The sequence below is a fragment of the Anoplopoma fimbria genome, chromosome 1 (assembly GCF_027596085.1).
Source record: "Anoplopoma fimbria isolate UVic2021 breed Golden Eagle Sablefish chromosome 1, Afim_UVic_2022, whole genome shotgun sequence".
NCBI classification, from domain to species: domain Eukaryota; kingdom Metazoa; phylum Chordata; class Actinopteri; order Perciformes; family Anoplopomatidae; genus Anoplopoma; species Anoplopoma fimbria.
The window spans coordinates 10,292,415-10,319,492 of record NC_072449.1 but is presented as its reverse complement, the minus strand read 5'-3'; the positions used below and the strand labels follow the sequence as shown (position 1 = coordinate 10,319,492).

The window sequence follows — 27,078 nt, the reverse complement described above, 5'->3', positions numbered from 1 at the left end:
ATTTGAACACAGTGAAATATAGCGCGTTTTTTTTTTTTAAATATTTATATCCATATATTTAAAAATAAACCCAATAATCTCAACGGCATTGTTTTTAAAAAACAATCAAATGCCGAAAGCTAAAAAAAAAAAATCAGCAGTAGACTTAACTAGTCCCTAAGCGGATGAATCACGCGGATGTATATTGCAGTTGTAGGCCCCTCAGCTGATGTGAAGCTAGCTGGGGTAGAGAGAGAAAAGAGGAGCTGGTGCACTGTCTGTTACAACTACAACACTGGGACAAATAGGTAACAACATTATACAAAAGGTAGACATTTTCAGTGACATCTCGGCCAACAGTCTCTGGGACCTTCGAGGTTATTCAATATCGAAATACATCGGAGGAATTATGAATCAGTGTCGCGAAAATATCTCGAATCCCGTTCCTGCTTTCCTGTTTTTTTGTGTCTAAAAGGTATCAGAGGCCATTTCTTTTTTTTTTTTTTTTTTTTTTTTTTTTTTTTTTTTTGTAATTAGAATTTAAAGCTAGCTAGCTTAAACGTGCTAGCTGCTACCTAGCTAGCTAGACAGATTGTTCATTTACTTACCAAGGTGGGAATGTGAAATGTTTTCCCCACACACACACACAAGGCGGAATCCGTGTGTTTGTAGCGAGGCTGTTGTTCCCGTTAGCATTCTGTCGAGCTGGCAGAGCGACAACACGGCTAGCGCTAGCATCCATTAGCTCGCATGCCAAGGTTAGCCGCTAGCAGCTAGCCGCTAACAGCTAACAGCTAGCTCTTGTTTGGTTTGACAACGCTTCACGTCATCTACGTGACTTTCCCTGCAGTACAGTTGTTGTTGTTGTTGTTGTTGTTAAGGTCAGTATTTTTGTTTTAATTGCCACACACTGGACAGCCCGAGCTAACAGCCGGGTGTTTATTTGTGTTTGCGGATGACGAAACACTCGCTATCTTCTTTAGCATTAGCGTGCTAGAAGCTAGCATCGATACTTGTTATTCATGGAAGGACAGGCTGCTTAGCCACACAACATTGGCGTCACCCCCCCCTTTTTTTAATTTACTTTAATAAGAAGTATATACTTTATTTTAAGTAGCCCAGCTTGTTTCTGCCAGGCTAGCATTAAAGCTAACACGCTAGCCAGGCAGGCACTGGCCTTAAACCAGCTTAGAAAACAAGTGATCCCCGCGGCTAGCTAGCTAGTTTAACACTCAACCCTCTCAGTGACAGTGTGTCAGGTGTGTTATTGGCCGTGTCGTGTCTTCAAACGGAGCAGAGAGAGCCATGTATGTGTGTTGTTTTCTTTCTTTAGACTTGGTCGACAGCCAAACACAGAGCCGTGTGTCATGGCAGTCAGGAGACCAGGGTTAGCTCAGCCTGCTAGCCGTGTTGCATTAACATTAACCCGATGCTGCCATTTCCACTGAGCTCATCCTGGGTGTGTGTGAGTCGTTCAGTAGAAACCTGTGAGCGTCTCAACACACAACACGGTGTCGTTTGGCTTTAACTCGTTCACTAAAGAGGCTGACACACCGGCGGCGTTACGACTACGCATTTCCACACTGCTACGTTAGCCTCCATGACTTAACCCAACAAGGCTCTGGTATGTACTTACTCACCCTTTTAGCATTCCCACATAGTCAAACTCAACACTTAAGCTCTTTTTTGTGGATGTTATAAGCATTTGATAAGTCAAATGTAAAGGACTTGCTAAGACAGGAGTAGCTAAACGTGCTAACGAGGTACAGAACTACGTCAGAAATATAGGCCCTCTGTAAATCATGAGTGTACATTTGGACACTGACTTGCTTGTCTAATGGTGTGGTATAAAGACACTTTCAACCGGCGAGGGCTACAAGCAGCCGATCATCTGACGTGGGTAACTAATCCCATTACACGGGAGTGTGGTGCACCAGTTGTCAGAGAGGACGAATAAACAAAGACGGGGATGCACTGTCAGTGGAGGCCTAAAATGGCCCTGTGAGCTTGCCAAGTGTGGCGTATGTTATTACCAATGATATCGTGATTTGAAGCATAACGAAATGGGTTGATTGGGAACATTATTTTTTCTGGATGGCAGGAAAGTATTCATTAGTCATTGTCTATCAAGTGATTAAATCATCCTGCTGTATATGTGTGTGTGTGTGTGTGTGTTTAAAAAATCTATCAATCACTCCTGTTATCAGAACCCTCATGTTATTGACTGTTGAGAATTACATATACATTATACTAGATGTATATCAGACATTTACTTTCACACCCTGGCTAAAATGATTACTACAACCTACACCTAGAAGGAGCTCTGATGGTTGGGTATCTAAATGTAAGGGGCATTTAAATAATATCAACTACTGTTGATGTTCTTAAAAATAGGAGTTTAGGTTTGAATTGTCTTTTTGTGTGTTCTTTTTAATTTGCAGTTTGCCCAATGGTAGGTTCATTTACATTTTTGACCTTTTGTTATTATTACACAAACAAATCATTAGTTGTTGTATTATTAATTTAAAGGATTCTGATGATTATTTAGTGAATTAAAGCCAGTTGTCCCTCTCATCAATGGGCTAAACTTAAAAATGTATGTATCCTAAATAAATGCAAGTTAAGTTTATTTGGGGTTTAGCAAATATTTGGTGATAGCTTTGCAGTCTAAAACAAACTCTACTCATTATAAAAAAACTTTTGAATTGTTGCAGTCTCTTAAAACTATTATATTATGATTTGCGATGGTGCTTGGAACATAAACTGAGATATGTGGATCTCTCTAGTTTTTGATTTTAAGAAAGCATATTACTGACTAAATGAAATACTTTTGATTATAGAAAATCTAGTGTACATAACATTTCTTTCAAACTCTCCTACAACTACTATTGTATCAACTGAATTGTCTGGTTCCTGCTCTTGATTTTTCTGGCAGCCTGGTTTTACCCCTAAATGACAGGTAGTATTAGGATTTGTCAGTTTTTTTCTGTTGGGAGTTTGTATCCTGTGGTGTAAAATCTTAGAAAATTGATGAGACGGTTGTTCCCCTGATCATCTCAAATGGGCTAGAGAGGTTAGCTTAAAGGTACATACCCTAAATCAGCTGTCCCCCACAGACTGCAACTCATTTTAAACCACAGACAACTCGGTGGCCGTTGGAAAGAGAAGAGAACAGGCATTGCATTTTGTTGGTTTTCTTATGTTCTTTCTCTCTTTTATTGCAGTGAATGGTAGTGTCTAGAAAGGGTATGTCCCTTCAGGAGAGAGGTGCCAATGTCCAACCGGCCTAATTCCAATCCAGGGGGGTCACTGCGCCGTTCACAGAGGAACACTGCTGCGGCCCAGCCACAAGACCACACAGTTGCAGGAAGGTGAGTCATTAGTTTAAATCTCAATTTTAATTACGAGGCAGTCGTCATGATCTGTGGGGAACATTAGTTGGGGTTTTCTTGAAAGCATTGGGGTTTGTTTTAGTAGAGGGATATAAGTAACGAGTTCATTGGGTGGTGTTTCATTTCAACATAATACAAAATGTTTATATTGGCTCTTGGACCAGATGGGAAGTTAATCTTTTGTTCTTTACCATAGTCAAATGCTGCTTAACTCTGTTTTAGATGTTTTTCTTGCTACTCCAGGTGTGGTAATGTAAGAGGATATGCAGTTAATGTCAGCCAAAATTATTTGGGGACTGATCAAGGCTTTTTATTATGTGGCTTAATTACAGAAACCCACACTATCACTTGCTCTTTAATTTCCAACCTTACAGGTTGCAGTCAGAGCAGATAAAACATAAAGCAAATTCCCCACCTGAAAGTAGAAGACCTAATTCTAAGGCTTCCAAAGCCACAGCCAGCTCAGCCACTGGCCAGTCCAGAGGGCACAGCTCAAGAAGGTACCCCTCCTCTCCTACTTGGTGCTTATTGTGTGTGCATGTGTGAATGTAGGGTTTTTACATTATCCAATAGTGTAATACTAATTAAAATTCACAATGAATACAAACATACAGTATTATACACCTTTTGTGTTTGGTTCTAAATCTGAAAGAGTACTATGAATGTGGTGTGTAATTCATCACCTTTTTCACAGTTTGAGGAGTTTTGTAAGATGGTGTTTTGTTGTCCCTCTTCCTCCTTGGCAGAAGCGGTCTTACTCTGTCCGTGGCTTCATTTGTGTTGCAAGACGAGCCAGAGGCTGCAGGGACATCTGAGCAAGAGCGACCAGCCCACCAGTCAAAGAGCGAAGGCACCCGTGGGCTTAAGCGAAGCGAAGCTCCTGACCAAATTAGTACCTTTGGACCCACCCCTGCCAAGAAGCCCAAATCGCTCCCACCACCCAGAGACAATACCTCAGAGACCAAGAAAGGCCCAGCTAAGTCCAAGAAGAGATCACTTGCTCCAGAAGTACCTGCATTGACAGGTCGAGGTCAGAGTAAGAAGAGCGGGGCCGCTGGGGCCTCACCAATCCAGAAACGGAAGAAAGCGGACTCCCTCCCCGGTCTAAGTAGCACCGCTGGGCCCCTCCCCAATCGTACCGAGGGCAGAACTGCAAAACCCACCAAGCTGGCGTCTAAATCGGCCGCCTCAGCCAAAGCTGGGTGTAGCAACGTGACGGACTCCTCCTCCTCTGCCTCCACCTCTTCTTCTTCCTCCACCACAGGCCCCAACAGCGCCACCACGCAGGGCGCCCGAGTTAAACAGGGAAAAGATCAGACCAAGGCACGACGCTCTCGCTCTGCCTCAAGCCCCTCCCCACGCCGTAGTACCCGAGACAAGGAGCAGGCTAAAACCGCCAGCTCTTCAAAGTTTGAGTGGGCAGCGCGCTTCAACCCCAAAGTCAACCTGCCAAAACCCAAACTGTCCTTGCCCGGATCCTCCAAAACTGAGACCTCCAAACCTGGGCCATCAGGATTACAAGCTAAACTAGCAAGTGAGTCACATAACATGTGTATGGAGCAACTCTGTTGGTAACAGAAATGCTCTTTTTACTCCACAGTCTGAGTTGATGTCTTTTTCACAGCATGCAAAGAGGGAAGTATCTGCAACGGTTGGTTTTAATGGGTTTCTAATTGTATGAAAAGATTGAACATTGGGACCAGCACAATGTTCTGGGTGCCTCAACGGGGGTTACACCTCTGGGATTAAATATCACTTGACCTGTGATCTAAGCAGCGTCACGACATCAGTTACAAAACCTTACTCTTAACTGCTGAGAGCTAATATAGTTTGTGTAACTGCTGCTTTTTGAGCTACATCACATCACACATCCACCACAGAGGTAAATGATGCAAATAAATGCTTAACTTCTGTTAAATCGGCAAATGGCAAATATAATACTATAGTTCCCTTTATAGTGAATAGGGAATCATTTTTGACACAGCCAAAGCCTTTTATCCAGACATATATCTCTAACTCCTTATGAACATGCATCATATATAAATACAGTTGGTGACACTGCATACAATATTACATGTGTGTCTTGACTAACTTGTCTATTTCACATGTGGTGAGTGTGTGCTTCACTGAGTTGCTGAACTGGCTCAGATTTCAGACTTAAGTACCAGTGGCCTGAAATTGGAGAATGGCTTGATGCATAAAAACTGCTGGTCACTCAATTGTCAGTGCGGAGCACATGTATAATTTCACAGGTATGTTAGACAAGTTTAGAAACACTTTTAAGTAAAATAGTCTTTGTAGTGGTATTTATATATTATAGTGACCTGACCATTAATCCACGGCCTGCACTGATGAATACAGTTGGAGCAGAACTCCATAGTTATGTAGAAAGGTTCCAAAAACATTTTCTCCCCAGTGATTATCAGATAGTATTTTTGCTTGACATGCCCATCCCTAATAACTGCAGTAGTATAAAAGTTTGGTACCAGCAAAGCCATTTCTAGCCCAGTTCCACCAATATCGACAGTTTGTAAAACTTCCTATCTGCGCTGATTTATTAGCCGAATGGATTAATCTCTCAACCTCTATTATAAATTCATAAAAAGTCATTATTTTTCATGTGGAAACCTTATATTTTGTTGTTGCTCTCTGGTGGAGATACTAGGTAATGGCACCAGTGTCTTTGTCATATACCATTCTTGGTTCAGTAAAGGAAAATGTCTGTAGAAAATAAATATATATTTGACAAAATACACTAAATGTTTTTAATGCATCAGTGTTAAACACAAACTTCCATACAAGAACCAAATCTAAATAAAGACAATCAACTAAACACTAAACCTGAGCTATTTAACTGAAATACAGCGAGGTCCATGTCTAACTGGCATTATGATTTAGTCTGATATATCTTGTAATAGCCTACTAGTTGTATCAACGTGTGTATGTAGTCAACAAAGTAACTTTCAAATCAAATAAAGACGGTTCAGGTGAATAATATCTCCCAAAAACTTTAGTCAGTTTTTATCCTGAACTAGATGAATTATCAATAATACACACCCTAATTATAAATTAAAGTTCTTCTCTCATTTCAAGTAAAAAAAATACATTACAGAGAGCTTTTGAAAAATGAATTGAACTGAATTGTCCTTGTTCTGCAGTTTTAAAAATCTGTTCATTCGGGAGTGAAGTGATGTCGCCCAGAAAAGACAACCTACTATATTCTTCTCAACTTCTTCCATTGTTATTGAAACCACTCGTTTCAGCTCTATTCCCCTCTCTGTTAACAACATTGTTAGGCGGTGAATGAATATGTTAGGATTCTGGTGGATCAATCATATTGGGCTCTTAGATAGTTTTTTTTTGTTATGTGCCCTAATTTTGGATGTGAGTGGGTACATTTGCTCAAAAGAGTTAGCCTTGTTTCGTAGTGGGGCTTCACATTACAGCTCTTTATAATCGCCATGGATCCAAACATGACACATACTGGTTTGGAACTGTGAATGGGAAGAATGATCATATGAGAGTCTGTTCATTCTTGGTTAAAGGATCTGGTCAGTGTGTTTTCTGGACCGCTGAACGAGTGCCTGGCTGGCAAAAAAGAAGCGTTCCCTCAAAATGGAATAATTCTCAATTATCTATTTGTTCTGGGTCCAGGTCTACATTGATCAGAGTCTGGGTCCGGACCTGGACCGTGGGTCCTGCCCATTAGTGACCCCTATTTGGGTCGTTGCTCTGTATGTAGATATTAAGGGCTCCTCCTTAGCAAACAAAGCACACACAATGATCATTGGTTTCAGGTGATTAAACACTGATGTAGACATAGTTATGAATATTATTTCCGATTTCTGCCAATAGATCCGCCTAAATACTACACGCTGGCCCTTTTTAAAGAAGTATTGCGATTTGATACCCATCCCTAATTAGAAGAGGGCAACATCGCAACACACTAGGTTAGATACAGAGATATTACAGTAGAAATTCGGTCTGTATGGGGAAGTGAGTGTAAGCTGCTGAATTCAGTGCGGGGTTAGGCTGAACTAGATAGGTGAAGGGATGGAAACAGAGGTGGGCTCTGTGCCATGGGACCTTGGCCAAAATGGAGAGACCCCTCCTAAGTTGGCTTAGCTTGTTGGCCTACCAGCTGACCAGGGGTATGTCGGAGGGCAGGGCAGGACTCACACGCTGCTTCTGTCAAGAGAAAGCACTTCGTATTTCTCTCCCCATATCTTTATATCTCTGCCTGCTAATATATTTTAACACATTGATTGCTACTTTCAGCTAAAATGGTGAGTAAGCCTTTACAATGTTTGCCTGTGATCAAAGGATTCTATATTGTTTTGCATTGCATAATGTCTCTTTGGTCATGTTGAATTAGTAATGTTACCTCCACCTAAACAATATTTGTGATCGCATTGAATGACTCTTGAGAGTTTTAGGTTTATTAGGGAATCTGTATGGAACTTGTAATGTGTTTGTGAGGTATTCATATTTGCCCTGGTATAAGGTCCTATGAAGTAGAAAAAAAGGAAAAAATACTCAATAATGTTTTTAATTAATTTGCTTTTAACTTTCTCAATGTTTATTTTTGTACTACTGAATTATGAGTCACAGATCCAGAATGAAGGTTGCCCTGTTATAGGGCCATTGGTTGGGTTACTATTAATACCCAACTGGTCAGTGGTACAGGGCTCCAAACAGGCAACACTAGAGCCTCTACTACTCTTGGCTCTCTTTCACACACCTGTGACCTATAATCATGATTTTGAGGAATGATTTCTATTGTGTTTCTACATTCAAAATAGGAATTCTTGTTCTCTGAAACTGACTGTGATGGTTGTTACAGCTATGACAAATGTTTTCTATAATCTGACCCATAAATCGACACAAAATGCGCACTAGTTTTGATTCATGTTTTTCTTAAAGCTGTCAAAAACACTTGGTCCCTATGTTTTTGCCCAGTCCACAGTTGGGTTATATGTCACCTTTTTTCCCCCAGGTTTGAGGAAATCCACTAAGAAGCGCAGCGAGTCTCCTCCAGCAGAGCTCCCCAGCTTTCGGCGGAGCACACGCCAGAAGACCACGGGCTCCTGTGCCAGCACCAGGTACAAATCACAGCTATGACCTTATGGGGACTGTAGTATATTGATGTCTTTTAAAAAAGGACATGAAATGTGGCCGTCTAAAGCTTCAGGATTGGTGCTCACCAGTGAGGGGTAGACTTATTTGATTGACACACCTTTCAGTATAATTCGGTTTACAACAGCTCCACAAACTAAACCCTTCAAAATGACCAAAACATTATGTAAACAAAAACTGAAGGTTGGATTTATTCCAGCGCCATTGTACAAGACTGCATTCGTTTAAGCTAGTTCTACATAATAAACTGGCATCAGAGTATGTCTTAAAGAGTTTAAAAACATCAACCCCATAGCGCTAATATAGTACTGGTATTTTATATTCAAGGTATTTTTTTAATATTATGTCATGTGTCTCCTGTGTCAAATAATTGTAACAATTAAAACCATCCATTGACCCTAATGACGGCTATTACTCTGGGTGGTCCCAATATTTTCTCTTTTTTAATTTTCTTTTGATACATGGTCAGATCTTATATTTGAACATTAATCCTGAACATTCAATTGTTGAATAATGCTGTTGTCTATCACTGCTACTTTAAAATGTTGCTTGTCAAAATCAAGTTGAGCTAACTTAAAAGAGCCCTGTGGAGTTTACTTGTAAACAAAAGTTAGGTTAACATTCAGTGTTACTCACCAATACTCATTGTGTCTACTTGAGTATCCTTGAGGTCTGTCAATCGGATCGAGTGTGTTTCCTTCCCAGATAAAACCTTCGCAAAGCAGATTTAAGGAAAAAAAACAGTATATTAAATCCAGCATTGTTTACAGCCATGTTCCTTAGCTTGCAGTCTTCTTTACTGGCGCATTGCATCATTTCTTGGTGTATTACCAACACCTGTAGATCAGTGGAATAGTGTGAAACCCCTGGGGGGACGATGTATTGCGTCTCTCACATGCATACGTGTGCATCCTTTTGCACTTGAGCAAGATGACAAAACCGGGACCCCTTCAAATAAAAACCTCCATAGCGGTCAACAACTCTCCAGGGAACCTGTAAGCTTAGTTTGACCCAGCAACGGTAGCCTTTGCTTATAGTGAAGACACAGTGAAAGCTGTGTGACACAATGTTGGCCTTATTTATTTTAATATAGGATGTGAGCAATTCACCCATTGTTTCCTATGTAAACCCTAAACAGAATATCCAGGGGAATCACTGCTATAACAATTTGACTTAGAACAGTAACACAGAACACACCGTCCTTTGTGATGACTCTGCTGTCACTCATGCTGTCAACTTGTCTTTACTCGTGTCACAGTCGGCGGGGCTCAGGCCTGGGCAAGCGCGGGGCAGCCGACGCTCGCCGTCAGGAGAAAATGGCCGACTCCGACAACAACCAGGATGGGGCCAACTCATCAGCCGCTCGCACCGATGAGGCATCACAAGGGGCTTCAGGTACCTGTGGTGCCACTTATTCATTTGTTGTTTTGTAGCGTAGCATCGCTCCCTTTTTTTTTTTTTTTTTTTTTTTAATGCATTTAGATCTATGGATGATCAAGAATTTTCAACCAAATTTGTGTGGGAATAATACCTCTTCAAGCCCACAGGTGTTTTTAAGCTTTTCCTCATGGCCTTCATTTCAAAAGGAATTACACCTTCAACTTGAAAGAGTCATTTGTTTTCTTAACTGTTTTAACTGTTTCTGCTGCGAAATCTGATGTGGTATTGTCTGTGTGTCCAGCTTCAAGCTCAGTTGCTGGAGCAGTGGGCATGACCACCTCTGGAGAGAGTGAGTCGGATGACTCTGAAATGGGAAGGCTTCAAGGTACATTAAATCCCCCCCTCTCAGATTTTACAGGCATTCGCTATCAAGATTGACCATTTGTAGACTATGTCACTATATTTTGTCTGCACGAATGAATGAACAAATATACCAGATTTTTAATGATACTGCTTTAGGTATAAAGACTTCACAAACTGTCCTCTCTCTTTAACCATTTGTATAGCTGCCCTCTAAACCTTGTTGCTTTTGTCCTTATAGCCCTACTGGAGGCCAGGGGTCTCCCCCCACATCTCTTTGGGCCCCTCGGACCCCGGATGTCACAGCTCTTTCACAGGACCATTGGCAGTGGAGCGAGTAAGTACAATGCTAACCTACTCTTACATCAGTGTTCTTAACGTTTGGTAAATATCTGATGAAACATTCTGCCCCCCCCCTATCACCAGGCTCCAAGGCTCAGCAGTTACTGCAGGGCCTGCAGGCCACAGGTGACGAGTCTCAGCAGCTCCAAGCTGCCATTGAGATGTGCCAGCTGCTGGTGATGGGCAATGAGGAAACACTTGGTGGATTCCCTGTCAAGAGTGTGGTGCCCGCTTTGGTTAGTTTTACCTTGTTTATTTCATTACCACTCCATTATACTTGGCTGTCCTGTATGTACTGCTTTGTAAATTATGACATTTAAATCAATTTTCAAAGAAAATTAACATGATTTTTGTTTTCTGTGGGATCTTTTACTGCCACTATTCTGATGCCATAGTAATACGCTCACTTCTCTTTTCACAGATTACACTGTTACAAATGGAGCATAACTTTGATATTGTGAGTATGAAGAACTTCTATCTCTGTAAATGTAGTGGTCTTTTGTTTGAGTCATTCATTTCTGTAATGCCACTGCTTATTTGCATGCCTCTGATCCGTGCACACAGATGAATCATGCCTCTCGTGCACTCACGTATATGATGGAGGCTCTCCCTCGATCCTCTGCTGTGGTGGTCGATGCTATTCCTGTCTTCCTGGAGAAGGTAAGACACCGTGCACTCTGTCTGTCCCCTTATCGCTTGTTAATTAGCAATGGTGGCTTTTTTGATATGCTAATGGCTTTGTTTCACCTTCTTCTGTGCAGCTTCAGGTGATCCAATTTATTGACGTAGCAGAGCAGGCCCTGACTGCCTTGGAGATGTTGTCAAGGCGACACAGCAAAGCCATCTTGCAGGCTGTAAGTGTTTTTTTCGTACCCTAAAAACATCCTATCTCTGTTAGCCACAATTATATACATAAATAATGTTATTTCATCCCGTGCAGGGTGGGCTCGCTGATTGCCTCCTCTACCTGGAGTTCTTCAGCATCAATGCTCAGAGGAATGCCTTGGCCATCGCAGCCAACTGCTGCCAGAGCATTACTCCAGACGAGTTCCACTTTGTTGCTGATTCTCTGCCACTGTTGACTCAGAGACTCACACACCAGGTGCGTTTCTTCCTATGTCTCAAATTGCTGTACTATAAAATGCAACACAATCACAGCAGGGGTTTGGCTCAAGTAGGGGTTCCACTTGCAACAAGTTTCACATCCCTGAAATGAAATTGATAATAAACACATTGGTAGAAATAAGAAAACAAATTCACATGGTTAGGTTTATCATTTTTTCACATCAATGAAAAGCAAAGCCCGTATTGGATGAACCTTGAGAAAAAATGTATACTTGTTATACTACCTTACTTTATGTATATTGAAAAAAACATGGCTTGGTGAGAGTGCCGTGTCTGACTTCTATTGAAGAGCAGAGCATTGTTCATTTAAATGGAGATTATATAGATATTGTTAACAATGCTGACCATCCATATTTGGTGCTTTCTGTGCAACAAAATACAAAATTGCACCTGTTTGTATGGCAATCTGGAAAAAAAACAGGAGAAAAATACGCTTTTCTTATCTCTAACTGTATACAAAGTTTTAAATTAGCTTTTTTTAGAGAGAGTGTTTTACTTGTACACTCCCATTCAAATGACTGAAAGGACTTCGTATTTTTCACCACTAGCCCTGATTTGGTGCCAATGCAGCCTAAGTCTTACAGCTGGAATTGTTTGGGTTTTTTTGGCACAAAAATGGAGTTTTGGCACTGCTTAATCCTCCCCTGTATCATATCCTCCATACATTGTTCTTCAAATTGTATTTTTGTCATTTATTTCAGTGTAACCTATGTGAAGTTTAACTAATGGGTTTTTTCATTAACATCTTTTTCAGGATAAAAAATCAGTCGAAAGCACTTGCCTCTGTTTCGCCAGACTGGTGGACAACTTTCAACATGAGGAGGTTTGTACCTTAATTGTTTTTAAGACTTAGCACCATGTTTGCTATTTTTGTGTTTTCCATTTCTGTATTATCTCCTCCATTTGCAATCCAACTCCCCAGCTCATGCATGTGTTTAACTCAACAGAACCTGTTGCAGGAGGTGGCGTCACGGGACCTGTTGACCAACATTCAGCAGCTGCTGGTGGTGACCCCTCCTGTGCTCAGCTCGGGGATGTTTATCATGGTTGTGCGCATGTTTTCCTTGATGTGCTCCAACTGCCCCTGCCTGGCAGTCCAGCTTATGAAACAGAGTGAGTAACGCCCACGCAAACACACACGCAAACACACACACGCAAACACACACACGCAAACACGCAAACACACACACACACACACACACACACACACACACACACACACACACACACACACACACACACACACACACACACACACACTAGGTCACACCAGGTCACACCCTTGCCACTCACTTATGAATTACACCTTGTCCTTGCTGTCCTGCATATTTGTATACATTCGTACAGTATGTACTCACGACACGTGTACTTACTAAAGTTAGTTACTGGCAGATGCAGCCTGATTAATATTTTGCAGGGGGAAAAAAGGTAAGTGTACCATAGCAAAGGAAACCGTTTTTATTCAAATCTTCAAAATATTAGAAATGTAACGCACACCGTTATTTCACTCAGAAATGTGTTACTCTGTTAAAGAATGATAATAGTAATGCTAACAGTTACTCAAAATTTAAGACCATTTATTTTCATTATGCAACAAAGGAATGTGCAACGCAATTCAGTTGTAGCCCGTTTGTAACACAACAAACGCATGACAAACAAAACTAAACAAAGGTTTTTTTTTTTTTATTGATGTCATAAGGAATGTAAAAAGCAACAACAAAAACAGTTCTCTGGGCAGATAATATCGCTGCACTTAATCCAATCCCTGCGCTTCCTTTTCAGATGTCGATGAATGTATTCTGTCTGATGAAATTAGTGATAAACACGAAAAAAACAAAAATAGACAAAAATTTTGAGAAATTCATGGGAGCTACCAGCCGCAGCATGTACATGCGCCGCCGTTGACAAAGAAAAGCCCCTATTGTGCTAGCTAACACTGGTAATTGCAAGGTAGCCCCAAAGTAGCCCCTGCCACATGTGAATGACACGCAGTGTTACAATGCTTTCAAAGCCATTTTAGCGGTCGGAGGACTAGAAAAATGCTATACAAGTAAAAGTCTATTTACTTAATAACTGCCTGTTTTTATTCATTGGTTATGATGTTTTAGGGAACTATTCACATATTAGGTGCCTTGACCCTTATGAAGTCACTGTGTATTCTGTGTTAAAGTTGACACAGGGCAGCTAACAACCGAAATGTGTTTTGTGTTACCTTTCTTTAACAGACATAGCAGAAACTCTGCGTTTCCTCTTGTGTGGTGCATCAAATGGCAGCTGCCAGGAGCAGATCGAACTGGTACCCCGGAGCCCTCAGGAGCTCTATGAACTGACCTCACTCATATGGTAACTTGTATTTGCTGACTTCTTCTCAGTATGGTATGGGTTAAGATCATGCCAGGAAATACGGCAAATATATTGCAATTTTGGGAAATTGTGTTGCACAACACTAAGTTTTGCTGGCAGCACAAACAATTGTGTTTATTGACATTTCGAATAACTGACTTATGACAAAATTTGCTTTTCACAATGTAAAGAAACTCAAATAGTACTCTGCCACACTTGCATTAGGCCTGTGGTGCTGCATGTGTTACACGGTGCTGCATGTGTTACAACTGCTTTTCCCAGACCTTGACCACAGATACAATTATTTTGCCACTGTAGTCATTTGACAATAATTGTTATTTTAAAAAAATCAAACCCTTTTCACTTGATGACAGTTACACTGAATAAGACAAAATGTTCTAGCTTTCTCAAATCACTCTCCTTCTTCCAGTGAGCTGATGCCCTGCCTGCCCAGAGAAGGCATCTTTGCAGTTGATGTCATGCTGAAGAAGGGCAGCGCCCAGACGACAGAGGGAGCGATCTGGCAGTGGAGGGATGACCGTGGTCTGTGGCATCCCTACAACCGCATTGACAGCCGCATCATTGAGGTATGAGTGCATCACCCACATTCTGTACTATTGAACCCGGAAAATTAATGATATGAAATCCTCATTGCTGGAGATATACAAAGTGATATATTGTAACTCAATCATCAGTAACATATTAGAATATTTTCTGGTCATTCATCCTTGACCTCGTCACACTACAGGTTAACTATCTTACGGATGAATAATTGATTTAATCTATTAAAATGTTACACCACAGTACTTGACAACATTCAGTCTATTTACAGTGCGTCATCCTCTCTCAATACATTTACACACACACAAATATTTGGGGCTTCCCCGTATGGAAAACTGATGTTGGGTGGTGATTATCTTGCCCTGCAGACAGCACACCAGAACGGGGAGGATGAGATCAGCTTGTCAACCCTGGGCCGTGTGTACACAATTGACTTTAACTCTATGCAGCAGATTAATGAAGACACAGGAACAGCACGTGGTATCCAGAGGAAACCCAATCCTCTTGCCAACCCCAATACAGGTAATACAGACCTTTTTTTCAAATAACATTTGTGTGAAGATGCATAGCATTATATAATTTAAAGGAACCAGAAACACTTTCTTTCAGGGCCTCATGTTCTAAATATTTTTTAGCCTGCTCTACTGAGTAGGATGGCAGCTGTAATCAGCTTGGAGTCACAACAGTGACCCAGTTTCATGGCAAAATATGTGGAAAAGAGAATGAATTGTTCATTACAGTCAGAGGAATTTTGTCACTAAATTATTACTGCATTGACATCAATTTATCCATGTGTGTGAAATGATCTGTTTTTTCTGTGTTAAAGCAAAGATGTGTTTTTTTTTCCAATTGTGTACATGTGTACAACACAGTTTCTCCATTGAGTGGCAGTTAAATTGTGACCGTCGCTGTGTGGTTCAAGAAATTAACCTGACATTTTCACTGTCTTTCTCCAGGGAGTCACCAGGAGGTTCGTCGAGAGGATGCACGAGCCCAGTTGATGAAGGAGGACCCTGAGCTGGCAAAGTGCTTTATCAAAACTCTGTTTGGGGTCTTGTATGAGGTGTACAGCTCATCAGCCGGCCCTGCTGTCAGACACAAGTGCCTTAGAGCCATCCTCAGGATCATCTACTTTGCTGATGCAGAGCTGCTGAAGGATGTGCTGAGGAATCATGCTGTGTCCAGGTATCAGTTCACTGGGCTGTAGACTACTTTTAACATTGACATTTAACCTGCTCAGAAGGTTGTCTTAAACTAAGTTAATAACTCCTTTTTAAAAAAGAACCATGTATTATTTATAAGACAACAGGGAATAACTGGTGACAATCTTTGAGTTGAAAGTAACTTGACTTTAATCTATATTTTGTACGTTTTTATTTCTACAGTCACATTGCCTCCATGCTATCCAGCCAGGACCTGAAGATTGTGGTTGGTTCTCTTCAGATGGCTGAGATCCTCATGCAGAAGCTGCCTGATGTGTTCAGTGTCTACTTCAGAAGAGAAGGTAGCGTATAATCCCATTGAAAACAGGCATTAAGATGCGGTGCTGCCAATGATTTATTTTCACTTGTTCCAAAGTCAATAAGTCCTCAGCAAGATCCAAGTGACTATTGTCTAACAGGCCAGTAGTTGCTGTGTATTTTGCTCTTTCTGAAGGATTTAGACAATTTCTGTTTCTCTCCCTTTCCCTCCCAGGTGTGATGCACCAGGTGAAGAACCTTTCAGAATCTGAGAGCTTTCTAGTCACTAGTCCCCCAAAGGCTTGCCCGAGTGGTACTGCCAGTCTGTGCACTACCACCATCAGCACTGCATCCACCACATCTGCTAATAATGCAACTCCTGATCTGGGCTCACCCAGTTTCCAGCACAGCATGGATGACTCACTGGACCTCAGCCCACAGGGGTGAGTGTGTGGCCATGTGTGGCTTAGGTTTGTCTGTTTACAGACCTATTTAAAAAATGTGTTTCTAATACAGGCCCAGTGCTAGTGTCCCATTGGAAACTACCCCTATCAAAACAAATTGCATTTGCCTCATGTATTGAATCACCTAAAAACAGTTAAAATAATGTTTGATATGCTCAATGTATACTGAATTCCCCCCAAGAGCATTATAATAATTACTTTCTCCTCCATCAAGACGGTTAAGTGATGTCCTAAAGAGGAAACGGCTTCCTAAAAGAGGGCCCAGGAGGCCCAAGTACTCTCCCCCAAGAGATGATGATAAAGTAGACAATCAGGGTGAGTTACAGTGTTACTGTTCTTGTGTATGTGTTTAAACATCCACAGTGAGACATGAAAAAGGAATTTTGAATAGTATTTTTTTCCAGTATGTTTCTTTGTTTCAAAGCACATCTGCTACTTTTTATTGCCAGTTTTTTCTATCAATGTTTTATAGATTTTATATCACTGTACTAGCATTGTGTGATGAACCAATCACTATGTAACCAAGAGACTGACGCAGATTCGGTTGCTGTTCAGTAATTTGTGATAGATTGACTTGTTCAGCAATGGCAGGTTTATCAATTATTCCTTGTAGCACATGTGAGTGGTCATGAATTGAACTGGCATTTTGTGGACTTGGATATATTTTAACCCATAAATAACCCTCTTCTTTACAGCCAAGAGCCCTACCAGTACTCAGTCACCCAAGTCCTCCTTCTTGGCCAGTCTTAATCCCAAGACCTGGGGCAAGCTGGGTGCGCAGACCAACAATGCTAACTCTGAGCCCTCACGCACAGCGGGAGTGAGTGGCCTGGCAAGGGCTCCTCCCAAGGACTCAATTTCAAATAACAGGTATGATGATAAGAGTTTCCACCCCAGTGTTATGCAAATTGTGCTCTTTTTCTTTTAATTTTAAGTGTCAAAAATGATTGCGGTAATATGTATTTACTGTATTTAATCTGTGAATTTTGTTTGGGTTTGCAGAGACAAAATAAGAGCCTGGATAAAAGAACAGGCAAGTAAGTTTGTGGAGCGCTACTTCAACTCTGAAAATGTGGACGGCAGCAACCCTGCACTGAATGTACTCCAGAGACTTTGCACAGCCACAGAGCAGCTCAACCTGCAGGTAAGACATTTACGTGTAAGATAATATAATTTCCTACAAACTTAAGGATATTTGTTGTTGTTTAAGATGTTGTCCTTTAAGTTTGAATTGTTGTAGAAATGATTAAACCTGACAGAGGAACCTAGAGCGAGATAAATACTTAAAGTGATCCACGCCAGCACTGACACACTTATCTAATGTTTTGTTCCTGTCTCCCAGGTTGACGGTGGTATGGAGTGCCTGGTGGAGATCTCCAGTATTGTATCAGAATCTGACGTGTCGTCTTTTGAGATCCAGCACAGTGGGCTGGTGAAGCAGCTGCTGGTCTACCTGACCTCAAACACAGACCGGGACTTGCTTAGCCGTGATGTGCGGCTCAAGAGGTTCCTCCATGTGTTCGCTGGCTGTCCGGTGAGCGACTAATAATGTGCAATGTACCATACATTGTCAAAGGATTTTATGACTTTGGCAGTCTAGATATTCAGGATTTGATTTTAATCCCTTTTTTTTTGTTCTCGTCTGGTTTGCAGGTTCAAGGAATGGAGCCCGTAGGTCGTCTGGACCCAGCAGAGAATGGCCCATATCTGGCACTGGTGCACAAAATGAACAGCTGCCTGAGTCAAATGGAGCAGTTCCCGGTCAAAGTGCATGATTTCCCCAGTGGCAACGGCAATGGCAGCAGGTCTGTTGCTTTATTTTTTTTGTTTTGATCAAAATAACTTTATATTTAAAACCTTTATGATCAGTTATGAAACTGTACAGTTTAAAATGCATTCTAAAAAGTTTTTTTTTAAATCCATCTTTCCAGGGGCTCTCAGGCACTGAAGTTCTTCAACACACACCAGCTCAAGTGTCAGCTGCAGAGACACCCAGACTGCACTAACGTTAAACAGTGGAAAGGCGGCCCTGTGAAGATAGACCCCCTGGCTCTGGTGCAAGCCATTGAGAGATATCTTGTTGTCAGAGGTGAGGGATTGTAGTAGATTACCAAGTGCCTCCTTTAATATAGATGGTGCCACCATCAGCTGGGAATTCTCCTATGGCACCTGTTTTTCCTTCACATTGTTGAAATGCCTTAAAGTTTTCCTTTTAACTGTTCTTAAAATGGGTATTAAGTGTTTCTTTAGCTAGGTTGCTAACTTGAAATCTTGTTTTTACAGGTTACGGCCGAATCAGAGAAGAGGATGAAGACAGTGATGACGATGGTTCAGATGATGAGATCGATGAATCCCTGGTATGTGATACTGTTAATGCCAAATAAGGAACATTTTTCAACCATACACCTTTTAATCCTGTGTTGATGTATTGAGAGCTAACTCCTGCAGCCACTTCAGTATTATCAATAAACCGTATATGTAATTCATTGGTTACACAGGCGGCGCAGTTCCTGAATTCTGGGAGTGTGCGTCACAGACTGCAATTCTACATCGGCGACCACCTGCTGCCATACAACATGACTGTGTACCAGGCTGTCCGGCAGTACAGTCTTCAAGCAGAAGAAGAAAGAGAGTCGACAGACGATGAGGCAAACCCACTTGGGCGAGCTGGCATCTGGACCAAAACGCACACAATATGGTAAAATGCTTTTTTTTTTCTTTTTCTTTATTTATCCTTTAATTTCCTTGTAGAAGTCTTCTGCCTTTAAATGTGTCTTTTGTGCATCTTCTAACTTTCACTGCGACTTTTGAAACAGCAGAGCAAAGTTTTTTGTTTTTTTTAATATTTGTCTATGAATGTCATTAGCCAGTCCTTGAAGGGTCAGAGAAATATTAATGTATCTCTTCATTTACCCTACTGGTGTAATTTATTTGCCAAGCTTTTGAAATACACTCTACAGTGCAGTGGGAATTACACAGTAGGTGATTAACACATATACTCACCGACAGTTGGAATTGCAAATGATTATTGGCCTAAGTGCATTTACTCCTTGAAATGTTCAGATACCAAGAGTCTTGAAACAAGGCCTTGTCACTGGTGTAAAAGTTGACATGCATCCTCTTCAAGGCATACGGAGACATAACGTCCCTTCTTTTTTTCCTGACAGGTATAAGCCTGTGAGAGAGGACGAGGACGGCAGTAAAGACGCTGTCGGTGGAAAGAGGGGTCGAGCCCAGACCGCTCCCACCAAAACCTCACCTCGCAACGCCAAGAAGCAAGATGAGCTGTGGCATGGTGAGATCTTAAAAATCTCATAGTGAACGATTTCTCAAAACTACAACATTGCTAACTATCTCTGAAAAAAATACAGCTGCTTGTCATGTACAGATTTAGGCAAAACATGCAGCATCTACTTCTTTCCTGTACATAGCTGTATGTAGACAGTTGTACCTGAATTATGCAAGTAAGGATTCACATTGTGGGGACATATGGGCTCAGTAAAGTTATTGTTAACTGTGAATTTCCTAGTTATGATGTTTACAAATTTTAAAAGCAGTTTAGTGACCAGAAGAAGCACATGTTTAATTTCACAGCTTCTCATCATTTGTTTCTTACAATTCTGAATCTTTTCATTCAACTTCATCCTTACTACTGTTACTTCCTGTCCCTTTCAGATGGTGTGTGTCCCAGTGTCATCAATCCCTTAGAGACATACCTCACTTCGGAGCCACCAGAGACCATAACCTTTGAGGACCCCTCTTTAGAGGTCAACCTGCTGCTGAGGGTCCTGCACTCCATCAGTAGATACTGGTTCTACTTGTATGATGTAAGTCTCTCTCCTAAAGAATCACAGAAGTAAGGCAGTGTGTGTGTATACACAAGTAACATGATAAAATATAATGTTTTTGGTTGTTTTGCAGAATGCTGTGTGTAAGGAAATCATCAATACCACTGAGTTCATTAACAGTAAGCTGACAGCCAAAGCGAACCGTCAGCTACAAGACCCGCTGGTCATCATGACGGGGAACATCCCTACTTGGCTCATTGAGCTCGGAAAGACCTGGTGAATATATTTCTACTTAACAGGAAAAGGAGGAATTAGAATCTTGTATCTGTCACCTGTATTGTATCTGGGCTATAGAATGAATATTGGTGTTGATTCTTTGGCCAAAAATGACTTGTTTCTCACAAACATTGTTCTCTCTCTCTTTCTCTCTACAGTCCGTTCTTCTTCCCCTTTGACACCCGGCAGATGTTATTCTACGTAACTGCCTTCGATCGCGACAGAGCCATGCAGCGCTTACTGGACACAAACCCTGAGATCAACCAGTCAGATTCCCAGGACAGCAGAGTTGCACCCCGTCTTGACAGGAAGAAGGTACAATGTTTTTTTTTTTTGTATTATATTGAAGATGTTGTACTTGTTCTGTTGCAGCTTATGTAAACCACCAATTGCACTCACAGTGTATCTGTGTATCTTAATGGAATTTTATTTGTGTTGTGCCTTTTTAGAATAGTACATTTTTCTACCTATTTTTTTGTTTTTAAGAATAGCTCTATGAACTTTTTTCCGGGCTTAAACCTGAATTCTTTCCTCCCTTGTCTTGTGTTTGCAGAGGACGATTAACCGCGACGAGCTGCTTAAACAGGCCGAGTCTGTGATGCAGGACCTCGGCAGCTCCAGGGCAATGTTGGAGATTCAGTATGAGAACGAGGTATCTGTTATGTTAAAACTGAATAATGATTTGTTATTTGGTGCAATAAAATGCTGTAATATTTTTGGGAGAAGTTATTCTAATTTCTTATCTTCCTCCAGGTCGGCACGGGTCTTGGCCCCACTCTGGAGTTCTACGCTCTGGTGTCTCAGGAGCTTCAGCGGGCTGATCTCGGCCTGTGGAGGGGCGAAGAGGTCACACTGGCCAATCCTAAAGGTACAAACCTTCAGACCCACTGAGAACATGATGAAAAGCACGTCATGTTCGCGTTAGCTTTTAGTTTTCATTCATAACGTGAGACACAGTGAAATTTACTTTAATTTGTTCATTTAAAATGAAGCGCTCTTTGTCCAGGATTGATCTTGTGTTTGGGATGGTATTTGATTGGTAGGACGTTTGTAAAAAAAAAAATTGACCATTTTCATTGCACCAAATGTACATTTCAATGCTTTTGTGAAAGTATATGTAGTGATTTTACTCCAACCACTCTTGTATCTCTGCCCCAACAGGAAGCCAAGAGGGAACAAAGTACATGTTCAGCTCCAAAGGACTGTTTGCTGTTCCCTTCGGAAGGACAACCAAACCAGCACACATAGCCAAAATCAAAATGAAGTTCCGTTTCTTAGGAAAGCTAATGGCCAAAGCCATTATGGACTTCAGATTGGTAACGACCTCTATTTTCTGTTCTATGTTTTTTTTAACACTCATATTTTCAACCAAGCAATGACATTTAGGAAAGCTCTTCTGCCGGCGGTACATTGTTGTAATTTCAAATATTGATCATGACATCTAATAAATGTTTCAGCATTCAAAACATTGCATAGCTTTTCATGCGTGTTTTTCTTTTAACTAACTTTCTGAACCACTTTCCACTCTCTCCTTCTCCTAGCTGGACCTGCCCCTAGGGCTGCCATTTTATAAGTGGATGCTGCGGCATGAGATGTCCATTAGCTCCCATGACCTGGTGAACATTGACCCCGGTGTGGCGAAGTCCATCCAGCACTTGGAGGATATCATTCGCCAGAAGAAGAGGCTGGAACAGGACCGATCACAGGTGAAGCACAGCACAGAGGGCTTCCTGCATCTATATCTATAGATAGATAGATAGATAGATAGATAGATAGATAGATAGATAGATACACACACACACACACACACACACACACACACACACCCCTAATACTGTAATAATATGTTGTTCGTCTTCGTTAACCTGTGTATGTTTGTGTCCAACAGACGAGGGAGACCCTGCAGCAGGCCCTGGAGAGCCTGAACATGAATGGTTGCTCAGTGGAGGACCTGGGTTTGGACTTCACCCTTCCAGGATTCCCCAACATTGAGCTGAAAAAGGGCGGCAAAGACTTTCCAGTCACAATCTACAATCTGGAGGAGTACCTCAGGGTATGTGATAGTTTTTCTCACAAAGGTCACTCTGTTTCATAATTTTTCTCCGTCTTGATATTGTCCCTCTTAAGGCTGATCTTAACGGTTTTGTTTTTTCTCTCCCTCCAGCTGGTGGTGTACTGGACTCTAAACGAAGGAGTGTCCAGACAATTTGAGTCCTTTAGGGAAGGGTTTGAATCAGTCTTCCCCCTGCATCACCTGCAGTATTTCTATCCAGAGGAGGTAAGCACATTTCCTGTTTTTAATTCATCTCAGTCCATCATGGCAATTGACAGTCTGATGCTGTCTAAGAATATTTATATAATATTAAATGAAATGTCTGTTCAAAATTCAGAAATGTTTTGTTGCAGTGACAATGACTTGAATTACAATTTCATTTTAATGCTTATAAGTTGGCTAACTTTGTTTCTTTAGCTTGGGGAAAAAAACGCAGAGATGGTTTATTTGTTTAATATTAGTTGGTTATGTTGCTATTTCTGGTCTCTTGCTGTCTTGTAAAACTGTTTGGGCTCGGCATATATTATTTAAGCATGCATAATAGGAAGATATAAATACATTTTCTTTACAGTGTTGCATCTCTTGCCTTAGCAAAGTTTGAGTTGTCTTATTGATGTTGCCCCGTCTTTCTCTTCTTTAATTGTTTATTGTCCCTCCTGTCCTGCTGTAGCTCGACCAGTTGCTGTGTGGTAGCAAATCAGAGACGTGGGACGTCAAGACGCTGATGGAGTGCTGCAGACCGGACCACGGCTACACACATGACAGGTGAGACCAAACTCCACTTTATTTATAATAGAGCCCCATTAATTATGGGCGCAGGCTCTCTACATAACACACCTTCTGTATAAGTAAACTTTTGTCTAAAGACAAATGTCTGATGTGTATTTCCTCCCTTGTTTTTTTGCAGCCGTGCCGTACGGTTCCTGTTTGAGGTGCTGAGCAGCTTTGATGCCGAGCAGCAGAGACTCTTTCTGCAGTTTGTCACAGGAAGCCCCAGACTGCCTGTCGGCGGTGAGTAACCTCACATACACAAAAACAAACTAAGGACTTTAAGCTTTTTTTTTTTAGCCTTTTGCCGATTAGTTGAGATTTTTTACTTGCCTGATAGCCAAATCTTACTTGTTGGAAATATTCTAAATGTTATCCTTTTGCTTTGTTATTTTCATATATAGGGTTTTTTATACAAAAGTTTAATTCAAATCATTTGGAAATGACTGATTGTATTTTTATTAAAATATATTCTTTGATTAAACATTTCTTTGGGGGGAGTGGGGCATTATTAGTTCTGACTATGTATTATAAGCTGCTTTGAGCTAGTGTTAGGAAGTGGAACAGGTCCTAATTCCCTCTATAATATCTAGTTTATATTGCTGTGAAAACCTATCAAACAACTCTATTTATTCAAGTTTCTCACCAATACTACATTTTATAAGATAACATTTGAACACATCACGATATCGTTGTACTTTACCTTCCCCTCGATGCAACCTCTGGTAATGTTAGCTGTTAGCTCTGTTATAAGAGAGTCTGTGCTAGGAAGGGACTCTGTGACTGTGATAACTCTGAGCAGCCTGCATGGGAATGACTTACTGTATAATAGTTTTACATATCTGATTAAGTTTATTGTTAGCTCTGTTATTTAGCCAAGCAGGACTGTGTTGCCAACTGGAAGCTAACAGCTAACGTCAACTAGCTCTCTTCTGGACAAATTCAATGGATTTGTTGTGCACAATGTAGCATTTCAGGGATCGGCGACTCGGCAGCGTTATTTTTTACTGAATATTGGCCCCTAATAAAGATCATATTTATTCTTGAATTGGTCAATCCAACATCTGCATGAGGCATTCCACTTGCCCAATATAGAGTTTACTTGCCCGGGGCAAGCGTTAATGTATAAAATCGATATTTTCTGGGTTTATATGACTGTATAAAACATGAATTCTCTACTATAACTTTGCCCAACATCCGACTCTTGTGTCTCAGGTTTCCGGAGCCTGAATCCCCCTCTGACGATTGTGAGGAAGACATTCGAGTCGACAGAGAACCCAGATGACTTCCTCCCCTCAGTCATGACCTGTGTCAACTACCTGAAGCTGCCTGACTACTCCAGCATAGAGATAATGAGAGAGAAACTGTTGATTGCGGCCCGCGAGGGCCAACAGTCTTTCCACCTTTCCTGATCTCTCCACATCTCACATTCAAATGCCTTCTACAGCGACTGATGAAATCACGACTTCCTTCTTAGTTTTTTGTAACCACATACATTAAGGCTACATGTACAGCCTTCTTGTTAGAGAAAGCAGCTTGCAGAAAAATTAAGACTTTAAATATATATTTGCTGCCCCGGTCTCTCAAAAAAATATACAAAAAAAAAGGAAAAGTGTTCCATGACTCACAGAACTTAAAATATAAAAAAAAAGAGAGAGAGAGAGTAAAACTTATATCAGTAGTTCAGTAACGTTTAAAAAAAAAAAAAAAAAAGATGAAAACATCTGGGTGACATTTTAAATTGCATTGCTATGTGATATTTAAAAAATAAAAAAAGGGATGTCTCCTCTCCAGAGTGGTGGACAACGTCACTGGGTGTCAGGGGGAGGGGAGGGGAGGGGGGGGGGGATCCATCGAGCAAGCTAGGTTTACTTTAGCTCCAAAGATCATTTGTACAGACAAATTTGCAGACTTTGCTCATTCTACACATTTGATAGAATAGCTCTTTGTTCTCATGTCTCTTCCCCTCAGTTCGTCTGTTTCGCATTTTGTTCTGTATTATATTGGCCCCAGTTTGTGTGTTGTTTTGGTTCGGCTTTTCCCCCCCAGTGTGTCTTTGCTTCAAGTTGTGGAAAAATGAGAGTTGCAGTTGGTTGAATGCGGGTAGTGATGAGCGTATATTATCTTTTTTTCCCTCTTCTTCTCCCCTCTACCCGAGTTGAGATTGTGTTCTGGCCTCCTTTATAATAGAGAGCTTCAGCTCAGATGAAGAGTTGTAACCGATGTGTTGAATTTTTGTTTTGCTCTTATTTTGATAGAGTTAGTGTCTTTCTGTTGGGCCCTACCTGATGTGTAGGGTTATCTTGGTAGACCAAGCTCTGAGCAACCCTCAACACATAATGTAGCTGGGCATAAAAAATTTGGCTGGTCTCATTTTATCGTTTCATGGCCAGATAGCATTTCAAGTTCATTTATGGAATAAAGTTTATATGCAGTTTCACACCCTGTTTGAGGTGGGAATGTCTGCTTTATCTTTTTATTTTTTTTTATTTTCTATATTGTCTTTATTTCTTGCTGTAGTTGATAATTATTATTTTTTCTTTGCACTGCTGGCTTGGAACAAACCGTGGTGTGCACCTGCAGTCTGTGGCCAGGGGAGGGCGCCACTGTATGTTCTCCTGGCCCAATCGTTCATGTGCTGGTTTCTAAGATCTGCAATAATTTACTGCATCAGGTTCATGTTTTTACCTGAACATAAATAAAGTAACTGTTTGACTCATCTTTGTACATTTATTTATCCATCCCTCCATCGCTGCACCGTGTTGCTCTCATGAATCCTTCAAAGCTGGTTGAACCTTTTTAGATACTGGACTGTTCTCAATGGGTGCTACTAAAGCTGATCATTAATCAGTTAACGTTAGTTCACGCTAATCTTGATGTACTCTGGTCTTCGACTTGCCAGGATGAGGGGGGGGTGGTCATGGAGAACGTGACACAGGTGATTTATCAACTCACCTGGAATGTTGCTCTTTAAGTTTAACTATACTCGGCCTCTAAACTTGATCTTTACCACCCCTGTGTTCCCAAACTCTGAAACAACACAAAGCTTAGCCTTGTATTTAAAATTGCTTAAAGTGTCTTTTTGTGTAGGAGTTAAAATAACAATTAAATAGAAAGTAATGTATACATTTTCAATAGAATATTAAATTATTGAAAATTTGTGACAAGCCAAATTGAAATTCTAAGACAGACATAATTCTTCTTTTCTTCTAGACTAAAGTGTGTGTGTGAGAGAGAATGGACTAAATTCTGTGTTGCCCATTAGCACAACCAGCATCAGCCTCCTAAGAGTTAGCAGTCTGCTGCAGTACCCGAGTTCAGTGAGCTGGCTGGTGTTAGGTGACAGATTCATTGCTCCTTGGGAGGACTCATTATGGGAATGGAGAAAGCTGAGGCCGACATCTCATTAACAACCACCAGGGCTCTATATTGATCATACTGAAACCAAACGCACTTCTCAGAAACATGCAACTACTTCAACTGAATAAATTAAGGTTGTAGATCTCACAGCAACCCCCGAGAGTCTGCTAAAACTTCTGCTTCTCATCGGAAAGAATGTAAGAAAGTTTTTGTTAGTAGTGCAGGTTAAATGTATCAATTCACTTTTTTGGGTCTCTGTGTTAATTCATATGTGATTAGTAAGCTTTAAAT

General features: G+C 41.0%; 1 protein-coding gene across 6 annotated transcripts; it reads left to right on the top strand.

Annotated features, from left to right (window-relative positions):
* Positions 1-169: 169 nt before the first annotated feature.
* On the top strand, positions 170-25,260 carry trip12 (thyroid hormone receptor interactor 12). Of its 6 annotated transcripts, none has more exons than XM_054605277.1 (42): positions 170-287; positions 3,204-3,350; positions 3,746-3,871; positions 4,118-4,905; positions 8,368-8,473; positions 9,766-9,902; positions 10,189-10,272; positions 10,489-10,584; positions 10,674-10,825; positions 11,011-11,046; positions 11,154-11,249; positions 11,351-11,443; positions 11,530-11,691; positions 12,469-12,537; positions 12,662-12,827; positions 13,940-14,057; positions 14,488-14,644; positions 15,071-15,140; positions 15,575-15,803; positions 16,004-16,122; positions 16,314-16,521; positions 16,757-16,857; positions 17,238-17,412; positions 17,545-17,686; positions 17,885-18,076; positions 18,196-18,347; positions 18,474-18,631; positions 18,826-18,899; positions 19,041-19,240; positions 19,710-19,837; positions 20,218-20,369; positions 20,464-20,606; positions 20,765-20,921; positions 21,160-21,258; positions 21,360-21,474; positions 21,768-21,922; positions 22,148-22,312; positions 22,495-22,659; positions 22,771-22,884; positions 23,330-23,424; positions 23,567-23,670; positions 24,643-25,260. In XM_054605277.1, exons 2-42 carry the CDS (start codon positions 3,253-3,255, stop codon positions 24,837-24,839), a joined length of 6,093 nt encoding a protein of 2,030 aa, XP_054461252.1. In that variant the 5' UTR covers positions 170-287; positions 3,204-3,252; the 3' UTR covers positions 24,840-25,260. The 6 variants fall into 6 exon arrangements, with proteins under 6 accessions (XP_054461252.1, XP_054461243.1, XP_054461215.1 ...); XM_054605268.1 differs by having other exon boundaries at positions 15,068-15,140; XM_054605240.1 differs by having other exon boundaries at positions 14,987-15,140.
* Positions 25,261-27,078: the final 1,818 nt, after the last annotated feature.